Here is a 16048-nt window from a genome sequence, read left to right on the forward strand (position 1 = left end):
CAAATCTGGACTGATGCCTCATGCAGCGTCACACTGCAAGTGAGTGTAGAAGGTCTAATGAAGGACACAAGGTGTGACAGATAAATATATGTAGGTTAGGACTGGTAGATTAAATTCTACAGTATACAGTATTCTACAGTATAGTAGTATTGGATTAATAAACCATGTAAGCAACCAACCCATTGCTACTGCAGGTCAGGGTGTTAAAGACCACTGAATGATACTTTTAGAAAGGACATCAAATTAAAGATACTTTCACAAGATACTTCTGGTACAAACATTATTGGAGGCACAAACAGCCTAAAGGACAACAATCATCATAACAATACAAACCTGTCACTTCAAATTGACCTGATATGATAGTGAGTGTGAACAAAGCTGCATGAGAATCCATTTTAAAAATCATGACTTTGAAATGATTTGCCTTTTAAATCAGCAGTTGCTGAACAGCAGAGTATTTCTAAACATGTCCTGAGAAAAAGTAACCCAAATTCAAATCGGCAAGTTTAGTGGGAATCTGTTGAAACCGACAAGGATTTGCTGTCTGATTAAATAATCATGCTAGTGGCCAAGAATGCCCCGAATCCCTCAAATGTCCTCCTAGATGACAGTTTCAAAGAAGTACAGATTACACAGCTGAGTTTTCAAAACACTGTGAGAATGAACTGGAGAGAAGACACTGTAATTATATGTTGCCGCTATATTTGGCTGTAATCTTTTCCTGTCTGAATCCTAATCTTGTACAAATACTGTACAAAAATTTCTAAACAATGAAAACTGGACTGCAATAAAAGCTAGTTAACTTATTTATTAGTATTCTGTTGCTTCATTGTTTGTATGTTGCCTCAGAAGGGTTGGGGAGAGTGTCTCAGGTGTTGTACTGTAGGTGTTAGTGAGCTGCTCTGAATCTCAGGTCCAAGTTCTTGCATAGAGAAAAACAATGGCATTATGGATGCAAACCCACAAAGGCTTTCAACTGCTGACTCAGTTCAGGCTGGACTTCAAATAAAAGTCACTTCCACATGTGCTGATGCAGCACAGCATGTGGTGGGAGCTAATTCAAGTGTCACTCACTCATGCTGTTCCTGTTGCTGAGTGGAAATGAAGAAAATTGGTTCACACAGGTGGATGTCCAGATTGCTGTGGGAGTCTGGTGGCTGCTGTCGTCCCTCCTATTGTTTGTCTATTTCAGGGCATGTGGCACACTGTGCTCAATGAAAATTTAAATTTTATTTTTAGGAACTGACAGGTGTGCTGGTGGGTCCTGGCAGTTGGTACGCCCTACAACCCTGTAGGTGTTCTCTGAAGCTCCTCAGTTTTGACTTTATCTCCGTCTTCCAATCGTGGCCTTTCTCTGAACCGCACTCATCTGTCTCCATCCCTCTGCTTTACGAAACTGCAGCTATGACCCATATAATAAAGGCCATTTTAGCGTGTGTGTGTTCTTCCCTGATGGGTCTCCAGTGTGTGTGTAAAAAATGTAGTGAAGGTCTCCTGTGTGTGAGGGCCTTGTGGGGATCTCCGGTGTGTGTCTCGAGGTACAAAATGACCCTGATGTGTCAGTTCTGCTTAGAAGAATGAACGCAGAGCTGGTTGACCACCGTGACTCATACAAACAGACACACGCAGGAAACCTCCTCCGGGCTCCCTATGATCGTTATACCAACACAGCCACCATGTCAAAGAAACACCTGCAGTACTTAACGTAGTCATTTCCTCAAAGCACATTTGTATAGGCTTCAAGTTTATGGCCATAGCATCACATGACAACAACAGGCCTTGCAAAAGTTTCTTTCCTTGCATACATATTTGTGTTTAAAGTATGCATAATTATATAATGTGCTGTGTACATATTTGTGACCTGGCCTGTCTTTTTATAGTTACCCTGTGCTGAAGATTAAAGCTTGTGTGTGTACATTAATTTCATAAAAGCAGTGAATAAAAAGCAGATTGCCATGAGGACAAGGTAGAGTTGATGGATATTAACCTTTTATAAAAAAGCAAAAAACAAAGTTTACTATAATTACATGTTCAGAAAGATTTAATTTACACACAAAAACACAGACATGATCAGCTGAATGTGTTTATTAGAGTTACAAAGACGCATAATCAGTAAAACAAGTAGAACAAGAAAAAGGAGAAAGAATGTACAATGCTTATAAAAAGTATTCACCACTCCCTTTTGGACCTTAATACTTTTACGCTGACAATATATTGAAACACTGAACCACAGTGGAAGTAATAAAGTTAAGACAGCAACTGACATAAAAAGCACCTCATTAAAGTCTACAGATGTGTCCAAATGTGTTATATAAAATAGAAACGAACCAATACACTCATCACAGCTGTGACTGGGTATGTTCAGAAGTCAAATAAGTCAAAAGGGATCATTTGTGGGTAATTCAGGTGTGAAAAGTAACTTGGTTTAATACACCATATTTGAAACATTCAACCGCTGTGTCAAATTCGTGCTAAAAGCTGTTAAAAGTGATTGTTCCAAACAAATCAGCAACCTAGATAAAAAGTACCATTCAAGGGAAAGATGTAAATTATGAAAATCAAATATTTCTCAAATTAGAGTATGATTCATGTTATAAAACTGGAAATAAAACAGCACAAGTTTAGATCTGCCTAGAACAATGGACAGAGCATGTATGAAGGCACCAAAAGCCTATGGGGACTGCAATAGGAGAGACTGTGCTGCTGTATGGCTGTTGCAAGAACTTATAACCTAAAATAAGAAGACATAAAGGAGATCAGATCATAAGACTGCAGCATGACAAGACCAAAGTTAGGTTTTTTGACCATCATACTGTGCTTGAAACTGTAACTGCTATATGTCAAATATGGCACATCACAAGACATCACATTGTCCACACAACTTCACAAAACTTAATGACTTGAAGGGATGAAAAAGTATAAGGAGACATGAACTCATGTATAAACATGAGTTTAATGTTTGTTACTATAGAGCTGATGATCTGTGTCATTAAAAAATTATTATAGTACATTCACCGTGAAGAAAATATGAAAAGTCACTGGGAGGTGAATACAGTTCTTCCTATATACAGTGTAATTACATTACTACACAGTGAAGTCTTCTCTCGACTCCTGCTGAGGTCTGAGCTGGAGGGCAGCTAATACCACACACACTCATGCACACACACACACGATGTTTAAAATGAACATTTAGCTGAATATCCTGTCTCACCAACAGAAGTTGTGCAAACACATTGTAGAGTGCAGCATCTAGCGTCCTCTGCTGTCCAAATAAATTAAAAAAAAACAAACTTCACAATAAAGAAAACCTATAAGTGCCACAAAGCAACAACACTACAGGGTCATGAGGATGAGCAATGTTCAGTGCAGCTGAACATCTGCTGACAGGTTAATCCTTCAGACATTTGGACCCAAGAGGAGCTGATGCATGGAAGTTTTTTTGTGCTCACAGATTCTTCAGTGTAACATCTGTGCCCCAGTTGAGGTTTTGATGTACAACCAAAAAAAAAAAAAAAACAAAAAAAAACAAAGATTATATTTTGAGCATAATAAAAAATAGACACTAATATGACTAATTCATAGCCTCAAACTTCATAAATACCGCCGGTTAATGACAAAACATCCCATCTGTGTATTATGTCTAAGCTCCCCTTGTGTATTAGAGGCTTTAGAAAAGGGCCATACAAACACATGGCAGTGCTGAAGACCAATGATCAGGCCAGGGCAAAACACTATTTCAAGCAAGTAAATAAACTTTAAAACTTGCCCTATGTAAGTTGCACTGAGTTTATTTGATTCAGAATAAGGGACAAAAATGAAACAAGCAGAGTACTTCTCTTCTTTTAATCATATAATAACAGATTCTTGCCCTCACCTGTGTTCTAATCTTAATGAAAGTCACTTTTCTATTTAGTCTCTTCTTTCTGTTTCCCATAAAACATACCAATTTTATACAAGATTAAACCTGTCCAATACAACTTACATACTGTATGGATACTAGTGCACGCATGCAGAGAAAATGGTAAAATGACAAGCACAAATATGCAGCTCTAGCTAAAGATTTTGCACTGTACTGGCAAATGCCCTGTGGAGTAACAGTCATCCATCACCTCTCACCTGTCACTCAGTCTCCCAGTCCTGGACCCTATGGAACAAACTACATTGTGACCAATCAAAACTAGGCCAGTATGAGATAACATCAGTTTTGTTTACAATAGTGATTATTCGGTTTTTAGGTTAAGAAATGTTGCAACAATTCATTGAGCAATAGTACAAAAGGAAAGTAAAACAACACAAAGTTAAAAATTGGCTACAACTGCATGTCATTAACTTATATTATCTATTTAAAAAAAAACTTGCTAAGCGCACAATCCTAGTGCCTAGAACAACCTGACTAAGGTTTAGGATCCACATATTCATCATGCTCCTGTCCCATGATGTATTGCAGTGACTGAGCCAAATCCCACTGCCCCATGGAAGCAACGAAAGATTGAGTGAAAACTCGCTGCATGTTGAAGTGGAGGTGATTTGGAAAAACTTTAGAGTGATTGTAGTTGATCAAACTGTCTCTCCTTCATTTTAATGCCACACCTTCTTCTGCTGTACATCAAGTAAAATCCACTTTTGCAGGGAAGCCAATGTAGGTTACAATTTACACGTGATCCTATTGTCCCTTGACTTTTGGTCCAGTTGATTGTTAAAGGGGCAGACGGCAGAAAAAGGCCATTCTTCACTTATGGTATGAATGTCTGCGCCTTCTCAGTGTCTATCCCTCCGGGCCACACGGTCACAGAAATATGATGTCACTGAGATGTTCAGAGGTCATCCGATGAGCTGAAGCACCCACCCTTTAAAAAATAAACATTCATATATTTACAAATTAAATGATAAACACTCGTATTTAGTGGCGCCGACATGCAGCTTTTATTTCTAAAACTCAGTTTCACATAAATTCTCGAAATTTTCTCAGAGGTCAAGCTTAAAATTTTCATCCAGGCTACTGAGCCACGGCTACTAGGTAGGAGGCTGGTGACAGAATGTGGACTCCATAAACAGCCTCACAAATAAACCAACAGACTCAAAACAGCAACCTTTACTGAGACATAATTTATCTCTCAGTCAAACCTTATGATGTGTCCATTTCAGTGAATCCTTGTTTTTGTACAATTCAGTAAAATCTGCATATACTATTAGGGCTGTATCTCACAATTGGCTCCATTAATAAAAAAGTTGCAATATTTTTTATCCATTAAATATTTGACTAAAGCAGCACATCCTCCCACTTCAAGAACAAATTCACAAATCACTATATAATACTCAGTCATTCATTCACTGCAATGTTAGTTGTGTATTTCAGTGATGAGTTATGTGCACAACTGTCAGAACAAACACTAGGCAATTGCAATATACTATAACCTAGTGCAATGTGATCATGAGTAAATGTTTTATCATTGAGCACTCATTTTTACACTGACCCAGTCAGAGTCAGCATTTGTGTGCGTGCATGCATAGTTATGTGTATTTGTGTATGTGTGTGGGTGTGTACTTGGGCTGTATTAAAGAAAAGTGAATAATTCAGCTGATGGTTTGAGTGATGAGTTGTGAGGTTTTATGAAAATGAATTTGCAGCGAGGACCATTAATGAAACTTTGTGAAACTATAAAATAGACAGCTGACATACAAATCCAAAAGAATCTCAGTACATCTAGAATGTGTGTTACCCAACTTACCGTTCTTGCAGATATGATTATCAAATGTCTCTAAAGAGCTGAAAGATAAACAACAGAGCAGGTATGACAAGCCGTGGACAGACGAAGAAACTACTATATAAACTATGTGTGTGTGTGTGTGTGTGTGTGTGTGTGTGTGCGCGCGAGCGCGCATGCGTGTGTGTGCGTGTGCGTGTATTTATTCAAATACTGTGGACAAGTCTGAAGAAAAAGTGCAACAGAAAAAACAGAAAGAGATGAGTTCAGTTTACTTGGTATTAACATTCAAACATCACACCAAACATCATTGGATTCACTTGGAGTAATAAAGAGGAGTTTTTATCCATCCTGTCTTTCGCGCGCGCGTGCGCACACACACACGCACACACACACAAGATCAAGCTGTCAGTGAGTCACCTGAAGTGCCAGTGGTCAGTTTACTACATTCACTCTTTCACTTCACATTATGAATTGGACACATCAATATGTAGTGACTCTACACCACCTCCACATATACAAACATCCTGCATTACCCAGCGGCTGCTGCTGTCCCATTACCAAAACAATTGCACCTCCTCTCACACTTGTAACAAAAAGTTTCATCAAATCAATATACTCAACAGGCGAGAATCACTGTAAGAGGAAATAAACTGGAATCAGGTTATAGCCAATTGAAGTAACGGCAGACTAAGTTGAATTTTCATGTGCTGCTGCAGTCTGCAGCAAACTAATGAGAGGTAGGTGATTGCCCGAAACAGCAGGAGGAGACATCGGCATCATCATATTATGGACATTTGCTCCCACAGCTCCAAGACTATGTAGAGTGAATTGTTTTGGATGGTTGCACTCAATTTTTCTATGAAAAATGAACAGATAGAGAGGGCGATACTGCTATTGTTGAACAGGTATGGTTTAATGTCAGTAATGATGCTTGTGAAATTCTTGCCAAGTTTAAAGCTCTGTGAGCTGATGTGGCAGCAGCACCGTGAAACACAGAGTTAACTGTAGTTTGCCTGTAGGCATGAGTTCAGCTCAAATGTGTTTTTCTTTGTCTGTTGTTTCCTTGGTGTTTGGGAGTGAGCTTTGGCAGAGCCTCTCCAGAATAACTCTTGCTATAATTCTGTCATGTTAGTTCTTAGTCCAAATCTCTTCCAATATGAAGATGCAGCTGTCTGCTCCGCTTCACATCATCTGGATTCTTAAAAATTTCTGTGGCCTCAACACAAATTAGTAACTTCTTATCTTGGCCTGGAATCCAGGTTCCTGAAAATACACTTGTGTTTCAAGAAAGAAAGAGCCCCATGTTTTATTTCTGGTCCAAATCCACAGTTTAAGAACCCAGATTCTGTTATAATGACTTAATCAAAGATAAATTATGGAACAGAGATTATTCATCCTGCACAGGTACAACCCTCAACTAGTGTCCTCTTTTTGTCAGCAGCAAACAACAGAAAGAGATTTTAATACACCATCCATCTTATGTCTTATGAAGTACCATAATTCTGAATACAGTAAGACTGAGTACGCTGAATGTTAAATACATATTGCACAACTTGTATAGAGCAAATTTGGTGAGGATCAAGGTTGAGGGTCTGGACCACCTGTTCAGCATGAATGTCTCTGATTGGCCGGCAGCCTTAGACTGAACTGCCTGGTTTGTTCTAGATTAGTCCCAGTGATTGGAAGGTCGACTCACAGCAAGCGGACCTTGGCTGAAAGCTGCTACGCTGTTCCGCATCTCATTTTCACTTCCACGCAATGGTATCAGTGACACGTTACCATGACGCATATCCGGCAATACGCGGCTCACTCGTGTCTGCAGGAGTCCATCCTGAGGCCACACGTTGCCATCATGCTTTAATGAGGAGCAGACAGGGACAGAGATGGTGACAGGGGAGCAGGAAGAGATTTTACATAGTACTTTCACAAATACAAGCATATAACAACTATCAGCAGGCTTAAGAAAAATTTGAAAGTAGGGCACCATATTTTTTTAAGTGATGGGAAAATTACAGAATAAATAATGGTATTCAAATTGCACTGTGTTATCACTAATGCTTAAGATCATTTCTAAAACTATTTGGTTTTTACTAGCCTTAAAGATACCTACCCTGCAGAAACAAGCAGCAAAATGTCAAGATTCATACATTTAGAATGATTGGGTGTCTATAAATTAATATGTGTTAAAGCTCATCAGCTGTCAGCTATTTTATGTGTGTGTCAGACCGCACCTGGATACTGAGAAAAGTAGCGTACCACTCCCGCAATTCTGACTGGGTCTCACAGCAAAGATACCTGCATATAAATAGTGAGACAAAGTGAGAAAGAAATTGTAAAAAAAGAGGCAGGTAAACAAAACACAGGAGGTTAGGGTGTGCGTAGGTCTGTGGTCTTTGGAATAAAAGAAGTCAGACTGAGGTGCATTCAGAGATGAAGTGAAATTTGGAATGAAATCTAGAAGAAAGAGACAGAGGTAGTCAAAGATATTAAGTGAAATTGACATATTGTCTCTTATGGTGCCCAGTGGTAGTGCCACAAGCATAAACACAGTGATTCCTAATTTAAACTCCCAACAAAGAGAAAGACTGATTAGGACCTTCAGCATCCAATGTGTGTATCTGTGTCTCAGCAATGTCTGTGTACACGTGCATATTTTACGCAAATCAGGTCACCACCACATAGCCTTCTGAGTCATCAGCATTGCTTTGGCAATGAATAAACAGGCTGTTTTATAACTGTTATAAGAACAGATTTAGACTATGACAACAGACTACAAGTGTCTCGACTGAGACACAACAAAACACTAGTACAGACTTTAGAACAAAGCAGTATATAGTATTCATTAATGCAGAGGATGGTTATATTATTTTAGCATGCATACTAACAGTATAATACAGTACATGGCAACCTCCTAGAATACATTTTGTTTTTCTGTGCAGTTAAATGTGCTGCTAATATTATCATTATTAACTGCTCATTTATCATCTTGGATTTCCATGAAACAACAGGACAAAATTTACATCATATGCCAAAAACATACCAGTGTCACTGTCAGCTTAAGTACAGTGACTACGATAACATGGTGATATAATAGTGCAACAAATAGAGAAAATGACCAAGTGTTAAGAGGTTTGAGAGGATAGAAGAAATAACAGAAGCAATGACATTAGGTGCAGGTGGTTAAGTAAGATGGGGAGAGAGCAATTCAGCACAACATCCATCACACTCGCACCTCATCAGCCATTCATTTTTTTATATTTATCCCTTCTTGTTTCTAAACAGACTTCCCCTCACAAACCTTTTTTTATCTGCAGTAAATGCAAATTTTTTTTATCTTAGTATACAGATTGTACCCTTCAGCATGACACTCTCCCTCTCTATCTTCCACTTTCTCTTCTTCCTTTATCTTACTTCCACACTCCCTCCCTCTCGGTGTCTCCCTCTCAGGTGCATTTTTAGCTGTGAGGGACATGACGATGAGATGATGCTGGCCACAGTGTGACGAGAACAACGCTCTGATTACAGCTGTGCTGATGTCAACTGTTGTTGACAGTGGAGAGCTCTTTATGACACAAACACAGTAACACAGAGCATGCCCATGGACACACACACATGTTCACCTGATGCACACATACACAAAGAGATGTACTGTCTCTGAACAGGCTAGATTCGAATAAAAGCACGGTTACAGGTGTACTCGTGTGTTGCCCCCCTAGGTCGAGCTGACCTTTTACATGCCTCCTTCTCCAAATTCTCATGCAGGGATCTGACCTTTTTTTCCTCTGCCTGCAGCTTTCTCTAACATTGGTCATGTTTAAGTGCACATAAAAATGTGATCACACTCCCAATAAAGGAAAAATGCTACTGCCTGCCAAACATAAGGACAGCATAATTGTCAGAATGACTAAATAACTTGACAATAAAAGCTACAGACTTATTATGCAAAAGCAGCACTGTAGTCTTGCATGGTATAGGTAAACAACATGTACAGTACTAATATAGACACAAACTATGCCTAAGGACTGAATCTTTATGTAAGGTGCAAACTGGTCTAAAGTAATACAGTAATTTGATATGATTTCAACATATAAATATTCATTTGATTTTACGCAGCTATAGTGTTTGGAGAACAGTCCTCTGCACCAAGTTTAATTTTAGTGAAAAACCTGGAGTAAATGATACATGCTTGTTAAAACTGGCAGTATGAGCAGAACTGCCCTGAGCTGTGAGTGCTTCAGGCTGCCAGCTATCTACTGCATATAAACAGTGTGCATTCTGTACATACAACCCTGAACCGCTACTCACCACTGTTGTTTTTCTAGCTTTTCTTGTTTCTTGCTCTCATGCACCAGTGTGAGTCCCCAGCTGAAATCAGAAAGAGACAAAACAGAAAATGAGTTTAACAGCACAAGTACAAATATGGGCTTATTCTGCCCCCAGGTGGTTACTTTCTATACAAGAGCACACCAGCTATTGCAAATAATTTAATTATAGCATATTAGAATATGAATTATTTAGGTTTAGCAATTAATTATTCACTTAAATGATAATGATAAAGAAAAAACAGGTAAACAGAACTGGTTCTCAGTCTGTGCACAATTTTATACTGATTAATACCTGCTCAGACATACTGACAGATTTGGCTCAAATAAAAAAAAAAATTATAAAAATAAAAAAAAAAAAAAAAAAAAAAAAGAACTGAATGAAGATGTTCATTAAAAATACAACAAAGTCTGAAAAGTTATTCTTTCTTAATACACCTTGGATTCTTTCTGGCATTTATTTGCATTATTTAACCATGCTTGATTAATATGAAATATTCACTGAAATATTTATGACTGTATTTGTATGTATAGCTTGTCATCATTAAAAGGCATTGAGGACTTTTTCTTATTTGCTTTTATACTGAAAGATGTATGTTCTCAATACCCACAGCCACAAAAAAAAGTGTTTTACAGTGAATAGTGATTGACCATTAATGATTCCAGTGGCCTTTTATTTTTCTGTCTTCCTTCTGTGCATCACAGCATCAGGCAGTGTACATCACAGCAGCCATCTGCTGCTTTGCCACTCAGTAGTTATGAGGATCATTGTAACTCACATGAAGGGTACTCCCTATACCTCTGCAAACACAGTGGCTGCAATACTCACCATGTAGGAGGACGGAGTTTCTTCTTGATACCTAGGTACACCTTTAGGTTCTTCACTGTCCAATCCCGTTCTGGGCGGTTACTCTGACAATCAGACACAGATAGAAACAGAGCAAATGAGTCTGTGACCGACTAAAGCACCACAAAGACTATGTGAGTTTTTGTGCCTGTCAATCTTACTCTGACATCCTTGTACATTCTGAGTGAATTGGAACTGAGGATGAAATATCGGTCATGGAAGTTTCCAGAGGTCAGTCCCAATCCCAATTTGCCCCGCTCCTCTCTGAATTTTATCAGCCCATGTTTGGATGCATCCATTTTACTGGCTGGAGAGGAACATGGCAAATCAATAGCAGTCTAAAAATGTGGAGGCAAAGCAATACAGTGATTTAGAGCAATATGTTGCTGATATCTGTTTTTTGTGTTACCCAGGAAGGCAATCAGCGCCTCCATAGCAATGTGCTTCTTAATGATCAAATGGGAGTCTGTGCCAAAGGAGTGAAGGATGGGTAAGACTCGTTCCTGATAGTGCAGTGGACGTTCTAGGAGAAACACAGTGATTCACAATATAAGGTTATATGACAGAATATTAAGTAACCTCTAATGAGTTAGTTTACATGAGCTAGAAGAACCTCTGCACTTTTATTTAAAAAAGAGAAAGAATAAGTGTCAGCTCTTGACAGCATGACAGACAATATGGAATATTTTTAGCAATTATAAAATGTTTTCTTCTATTTTGGCAAACAATGCGATGCAAACTTTTATGCTTACTAAACTCAAAAATAGCTCCTGGTACTATAACACTAATTTTTGACTGACAGACTTCCTTCTGCTCTCATCAGTCACACTCTTTATTAGTTACGAGTCCTGCATGTCTCCCGGAAATAGCAGGTTGTTTTTCTGGTCAGTCAAGGGTAATCTGCCAAATCTCTTCGGTGTTACTGGCAATATTGTGGTGGAGAACCAGATGACCAACATACCAGGCTTAAACCCTTGTCAACCTGTCACAATGCTGAGAATGCTCTTTCTGCCCCTGGAGTTTGTGTGTCACATTGCTTAATTTATGCTACAGGATGAGAGGAGAGCACTTCACAGGTTTTGTGTCCTTGTTTTTGTATTCCTCTGAGCGCTTTTATCTTTCATGTTTATTTGACATAGTTTGCAATGGGTCATGTGAACCATGTCATAACTAAGAGTAATAAAAAGAGTGTAACTGTACTTCCAAAAAACGAATGAACATTTACTGTAAACATTTCAGATAAGATATTTCCCATCTGTCTCACCCATTCCCTCCTTGTCACAGACTTCCCAGCAGCTCCAGTAATCTTTGTCTTTAGCTGAGATGTTGCGCAGGTCCAAAACCTCACACGTTAGTTCTGCTGCAGTCATGGAACCAGGTATCTAAAGCAACAAGTAACACAATCACACCAGACTTTGGTGATGTGGCCTCATACTAACGTAGCCAGATATATTGAACTTGCAAATGTTTGGCATTCAAATTAATTAATCTAACTGTCCAATGACTAATCAGTTAATTTACTAATCATTTCACCTCCAATTTAACAAGGTGCTTTCATATTATTTCTTCATGTTACTATGAGGTCAAGCAGACCTTGACATGTTGCTCTGTTGTGTCCTTCTTTTCTTCCAGGTAAACTGTGCATATGAAGTGCCCTCCTGGTTCAGTACTCTGAATTGCCCAGGACACACACGTGCACACACAGACAGAAGTCAAGACAGAAAGAAAATAAATAACAAGATAATAACAAAAATAACAGCATAATGCACAATTGCATGAACGTAACCATACACCAACACTAAGATACATGTTTCATATTGCAAACAGTCATATATATTATTCTATTCTATTCTATTCTGTCAAAAGTTTGGACACACTGTGTCCTGGTAGTCTCTGAAAATGTCCGGTACTTTTTATTCAGTGATTACACTTTACCAGTTCAAAGACTCCGACACACAGAAAATTGGAAAACACCAATGAAAGAAATCATCCGACATGATGGACATGAACCACACTGCTATTCCACAGAGAAGCAGCACATTAAACTTGCTTGTTAAATAGGATCACTGTGTGTGACTGTGTGAGACTCACAGGAAACTTTGTGTTGAGTTTGTTTCGCATACAGATGATAATATCAATCTCTTTTAGCTGCTTCTTTAGCTGCTGCTCATCCACCTGCAAACAAGTGGCACATATTTATTCACTCACACACACAACTATCACACCTTTACAGAACCAGTTCAGTCTTAGATCTCAATCTGAAATCAGACATAAGCACTTCAAACCTTACTGTTGTGGGTAAACCACTGGGAAATCAGATCTTTGTGTCCTTGTGACTTAATGCCACTAGCATGAGAGTTGATTTTACATAAGATAGGGCATCATGTTGTTTAAAGGTCATCATTCATGAAGAGTAATTCCTGATAATGACTGCAGGAACATCATTCTAAGCTCATGAAAAGAAATCCAATCACAAAGCATTTTCTTCCTCTCACCCTAATTTCCTTCTGAATTTCTTTCTTTTTTTCAATAAAGAAACTGAAGGCACTGTAATAACATCACTGAATCGCTACACATGCTCAAAAAACACGAGAGATGCACATGCACATAAGATGATAGTGACACATTTAAATACTACAGGAAATATTTTCTGTGCATGTTTCTAATCTATCTTAGGGTTTGATGTTGTACACTATACTCCTTGACATGAAACCTTCAAGGCTATGCATACTGTGTTGTGTTTGCCATTTTCCATCATTACTAATAGTCTGACCTCAAAGATGAGTGTGTAGTGCTGTATGAGGTCCTCTATGGCACGGCCAGCAGTGTAGTCCTTCCCATCAGTCTGGAACAGTGTGGGGCCAAACACTATAGCCAAGTTATGGATGTTCATCTGGTTCAGCTCTGAATAACACTGCACGCTGAAACACATGCAGGGACAACATACATGGGTATGTGCAGACATACACAGACATGCCTCAGGATTCCAGTTTGTACATGTTTCTCACCAATAGAGGTGGTTGATAAGGGCTTGTAGTGTAGCCTTGTTGACACGAGGGAGTCTGGTCAACAGCTGCTTATACTGGGAGATTTTTATACTTTCATCTTGAATGGCTGTAGTAGGAAATAGAGAGGACGAGAAAGAGAAAACAATGAATACAGATGGAATATTGAGTAGCTAGATCACAGTGCCATGCACAGGATGACAGAGAGCAAAGAAGGAGATTGATGAAATAGTGAAATAGTGAATGTGTTCAGTAAAAGGCAAATTAAGATACTTTTTAAAAAGTCTAAATCGATTAGCTCCAAACAAAGATTTACTGTGCTCTGAATCAAAGGCCAAATTTACTTGTGAACTTATATGTCTGTCCATTATATTTTCATTGTAATATACATGGTAAAACTTGAAGGTTTGACTGATCTCCAAACCATCCGTTCCACAGTTACTTCACCCAAAATTGCTCCTGCATTATTCAGAAAAAATGGACATTTTCCTTTTTTCCTTCTGCATTAGACAGAAGGAAAAAATGGTAGTACAATATGGTACTACAGTATCTCAAAAAATAAAAATGAAACTGCTTGGAAAGCTAGATATCATTAGTTGTAAGAGGAAAAATTTGTCTGCTGTGTTTTGAGTGATTCATCGTTAAACTACTGCTTGACCATAAAGCAGAGCAAAGCAACCAGTGAATTCTACCTGCAGTAGTGAGCCAGGTGCTGGCATCCTGTGACGTGAATAGTCCCTCTGCTAATTCTCTGAAGAAGCGTTTGAGTGTGTTGGAGACATCATCCACCTGGTGCTCACTGTCCTTGAGACAAAGACTACGAGCATCACGCCGAAATCTCTCCAACAGAGCTGCCACACGGGAGTTCACACCGCTTTTGCGATATATCCCTTCAGACGTCAAGCCTAGACAAAAACATTAACAAAACCACACACTCAATATAATGTGACAAGCACAGTAAAGATACAGTACATACAGTGGTGTAACTGCTAAAAAGAATATAATGTAAAATCAGTATAGATTCAACTGTAGTCAAGTCTTTAAAAACTCCATTATCAAGGGTGTAAAATGCATTGTAGTCCAGCTAAATTCTACATTAATTTTATAGAAAAAGTCATTGGAATTTTAATGATGATGGTGATTTAAGGAGATCAATTACCCATTTTGATGCAAAATTAGAGCATGATTATAAGAACATAATATGTGAATATCAATTTTAGGTATTCTATAATTTAGTTTTTTTGTAGAGTATACATTTTATTAATTTGCTCTCTAAAGGCTAAAATGTTCAGACAGCTTGCACATTTGATCATGTCAATCAGTACTGTGAAAGACAGCAAAAAGCAATAAGTCTGATGCAGCATCACTGATTGGTGGAGCTAAAAGGACAACAACATGTTTGAAAGTTTTAACAGTGCAGTGTTGACAGTTATAGGTTTTTACACTGTGAATTCATGCAAAACTGCCTTAAATGTATTCAGAAAACAAGGTATGTGAAACATTGCTCAAAAAGCCCTGGGCAAGTTCTGTCCAGTAGAGTGCCATCAAAAATTCAATTATTGGTTTCTTTTTTTTTTCTGTTCTCGTATTAGCTGCTTCTGATGGTATTGCTTTATGATTAAAATTCTGTATAAACTTGAAGTGTTACATTTCTGAAGTGAGGCCTGATACAGTTTTATTAAGACTTTAACCACATGTCAGGATCAGAAATCCCAGGTCTCTTCATATGGCTCCAAACTTTAGAAGTCCTTAAGAAGCTGCTGCACTTTATCAAAAGATTTGAAAAATCTGGTACTTGACCAATACATATCAACAACAAGGCAGGACATTTCAATGATTTCCCAGAAAACTGACTAAAGAGAAAGAGTAACATTGTCATTTTCCCACACAGACCTATACACACTTATACACATATGGCAACACAAGCACATTCAGTAAATGGAGGAAAATAAAATACTAAGGAGAGAAAGGAGGGGACGATCAAAGGGAAGAAGTTGCCAGAAATGAGACAAAAAATTTGTCAGAATGCAAGAAATTGCAGGACAACTGGTGGAGGGTGGGAGGAAGAATGAAGAGTCAGGGATAAAGAAGAATCTATAAAAGAGAGAGAAAGAAAAGCACCAAGGGGGGAGTGCAGGAACAAATGGAGGTGGAACAGAGTTGTTT

General features: G+C 38.4%; 1 protein-coding gene across 5 annotated transcripts in view; it reads right to left on the reverse strand.

Moving 5' to 3' along the window:
• Positions 1-2069: 2069 nt before the first annotated feature.
• Positions 2070-16048, reverse strand: part of arap1 (ArfGAP with RhoGAP domain, ankyrin repeat and PH domain 1) — a 46671-nt gene continuing 32692 nt past the window's right edge. For 2 of the 5 annotated variants that reach the window (XM_026298866.1, XM_026298870.2), the window contains 13 exons: positions 14575-14787; positions 13886-13991; positions 13651-13798; positions 12969-13052; positions 12471-12548; positions 12142-12259; positions 11287-11400; positions 11039-11184; positions 10860-10942; positions 10014-10073; positions 7940-8003; positions 7405-7563; positions 2070-4847 (listed from right to left, as the gene is read on the reverse strand). In XM_026298866.1, coding sequence (XP_026154651.1) covers positions 4815-4847; positions 7405-7563; positions 7940-8003; positions 10014-10073; positions 10860-10942; positions 11039-11184; positions 11287-11400; positions 12142-12259; positions 12471-12548; positions 12969-13052; positions 13651-13798; positions 13886-13991; positions 14575-14787 — 1406 coding nt within the window. In that variant the 3' untranslated portion in view covers positions 2070-4814. Of the gene's footprint in view, positions 4848-5729; positions 5768-7404; positions 7564-7939; positions 8004-10013; positions 10074-10859; positions 10943-11038; positions 11185-11286; positions 11401-12141; positions 12260-12470; positions 12549-12968; positions 13053-13650; positions 13799-13885; positions 13992-14574; positions 14788-16048 lie in introns of all 5 variants that reach the window. The other 3 variants (XM_026298869.1, XM_026298868.1, XM_026298867.1) reach the window with 3 other exon arrangements.

The sequence above is a fragment of the Mastacembelus armatus genome, chromosome 13, assembly GCF_900324485.2.
Source record: "Mastacembelus armatus chromosome 13, fMasArm1.2, whole genome shotgun sequence".
NCBI classification, from domain to species: Eukaryota; Metazoa; Chordata; class Actinopteri; order Synbranchiformes; family Mastacembelidae; genus Mastacembelus; species Mastacembelus armatus.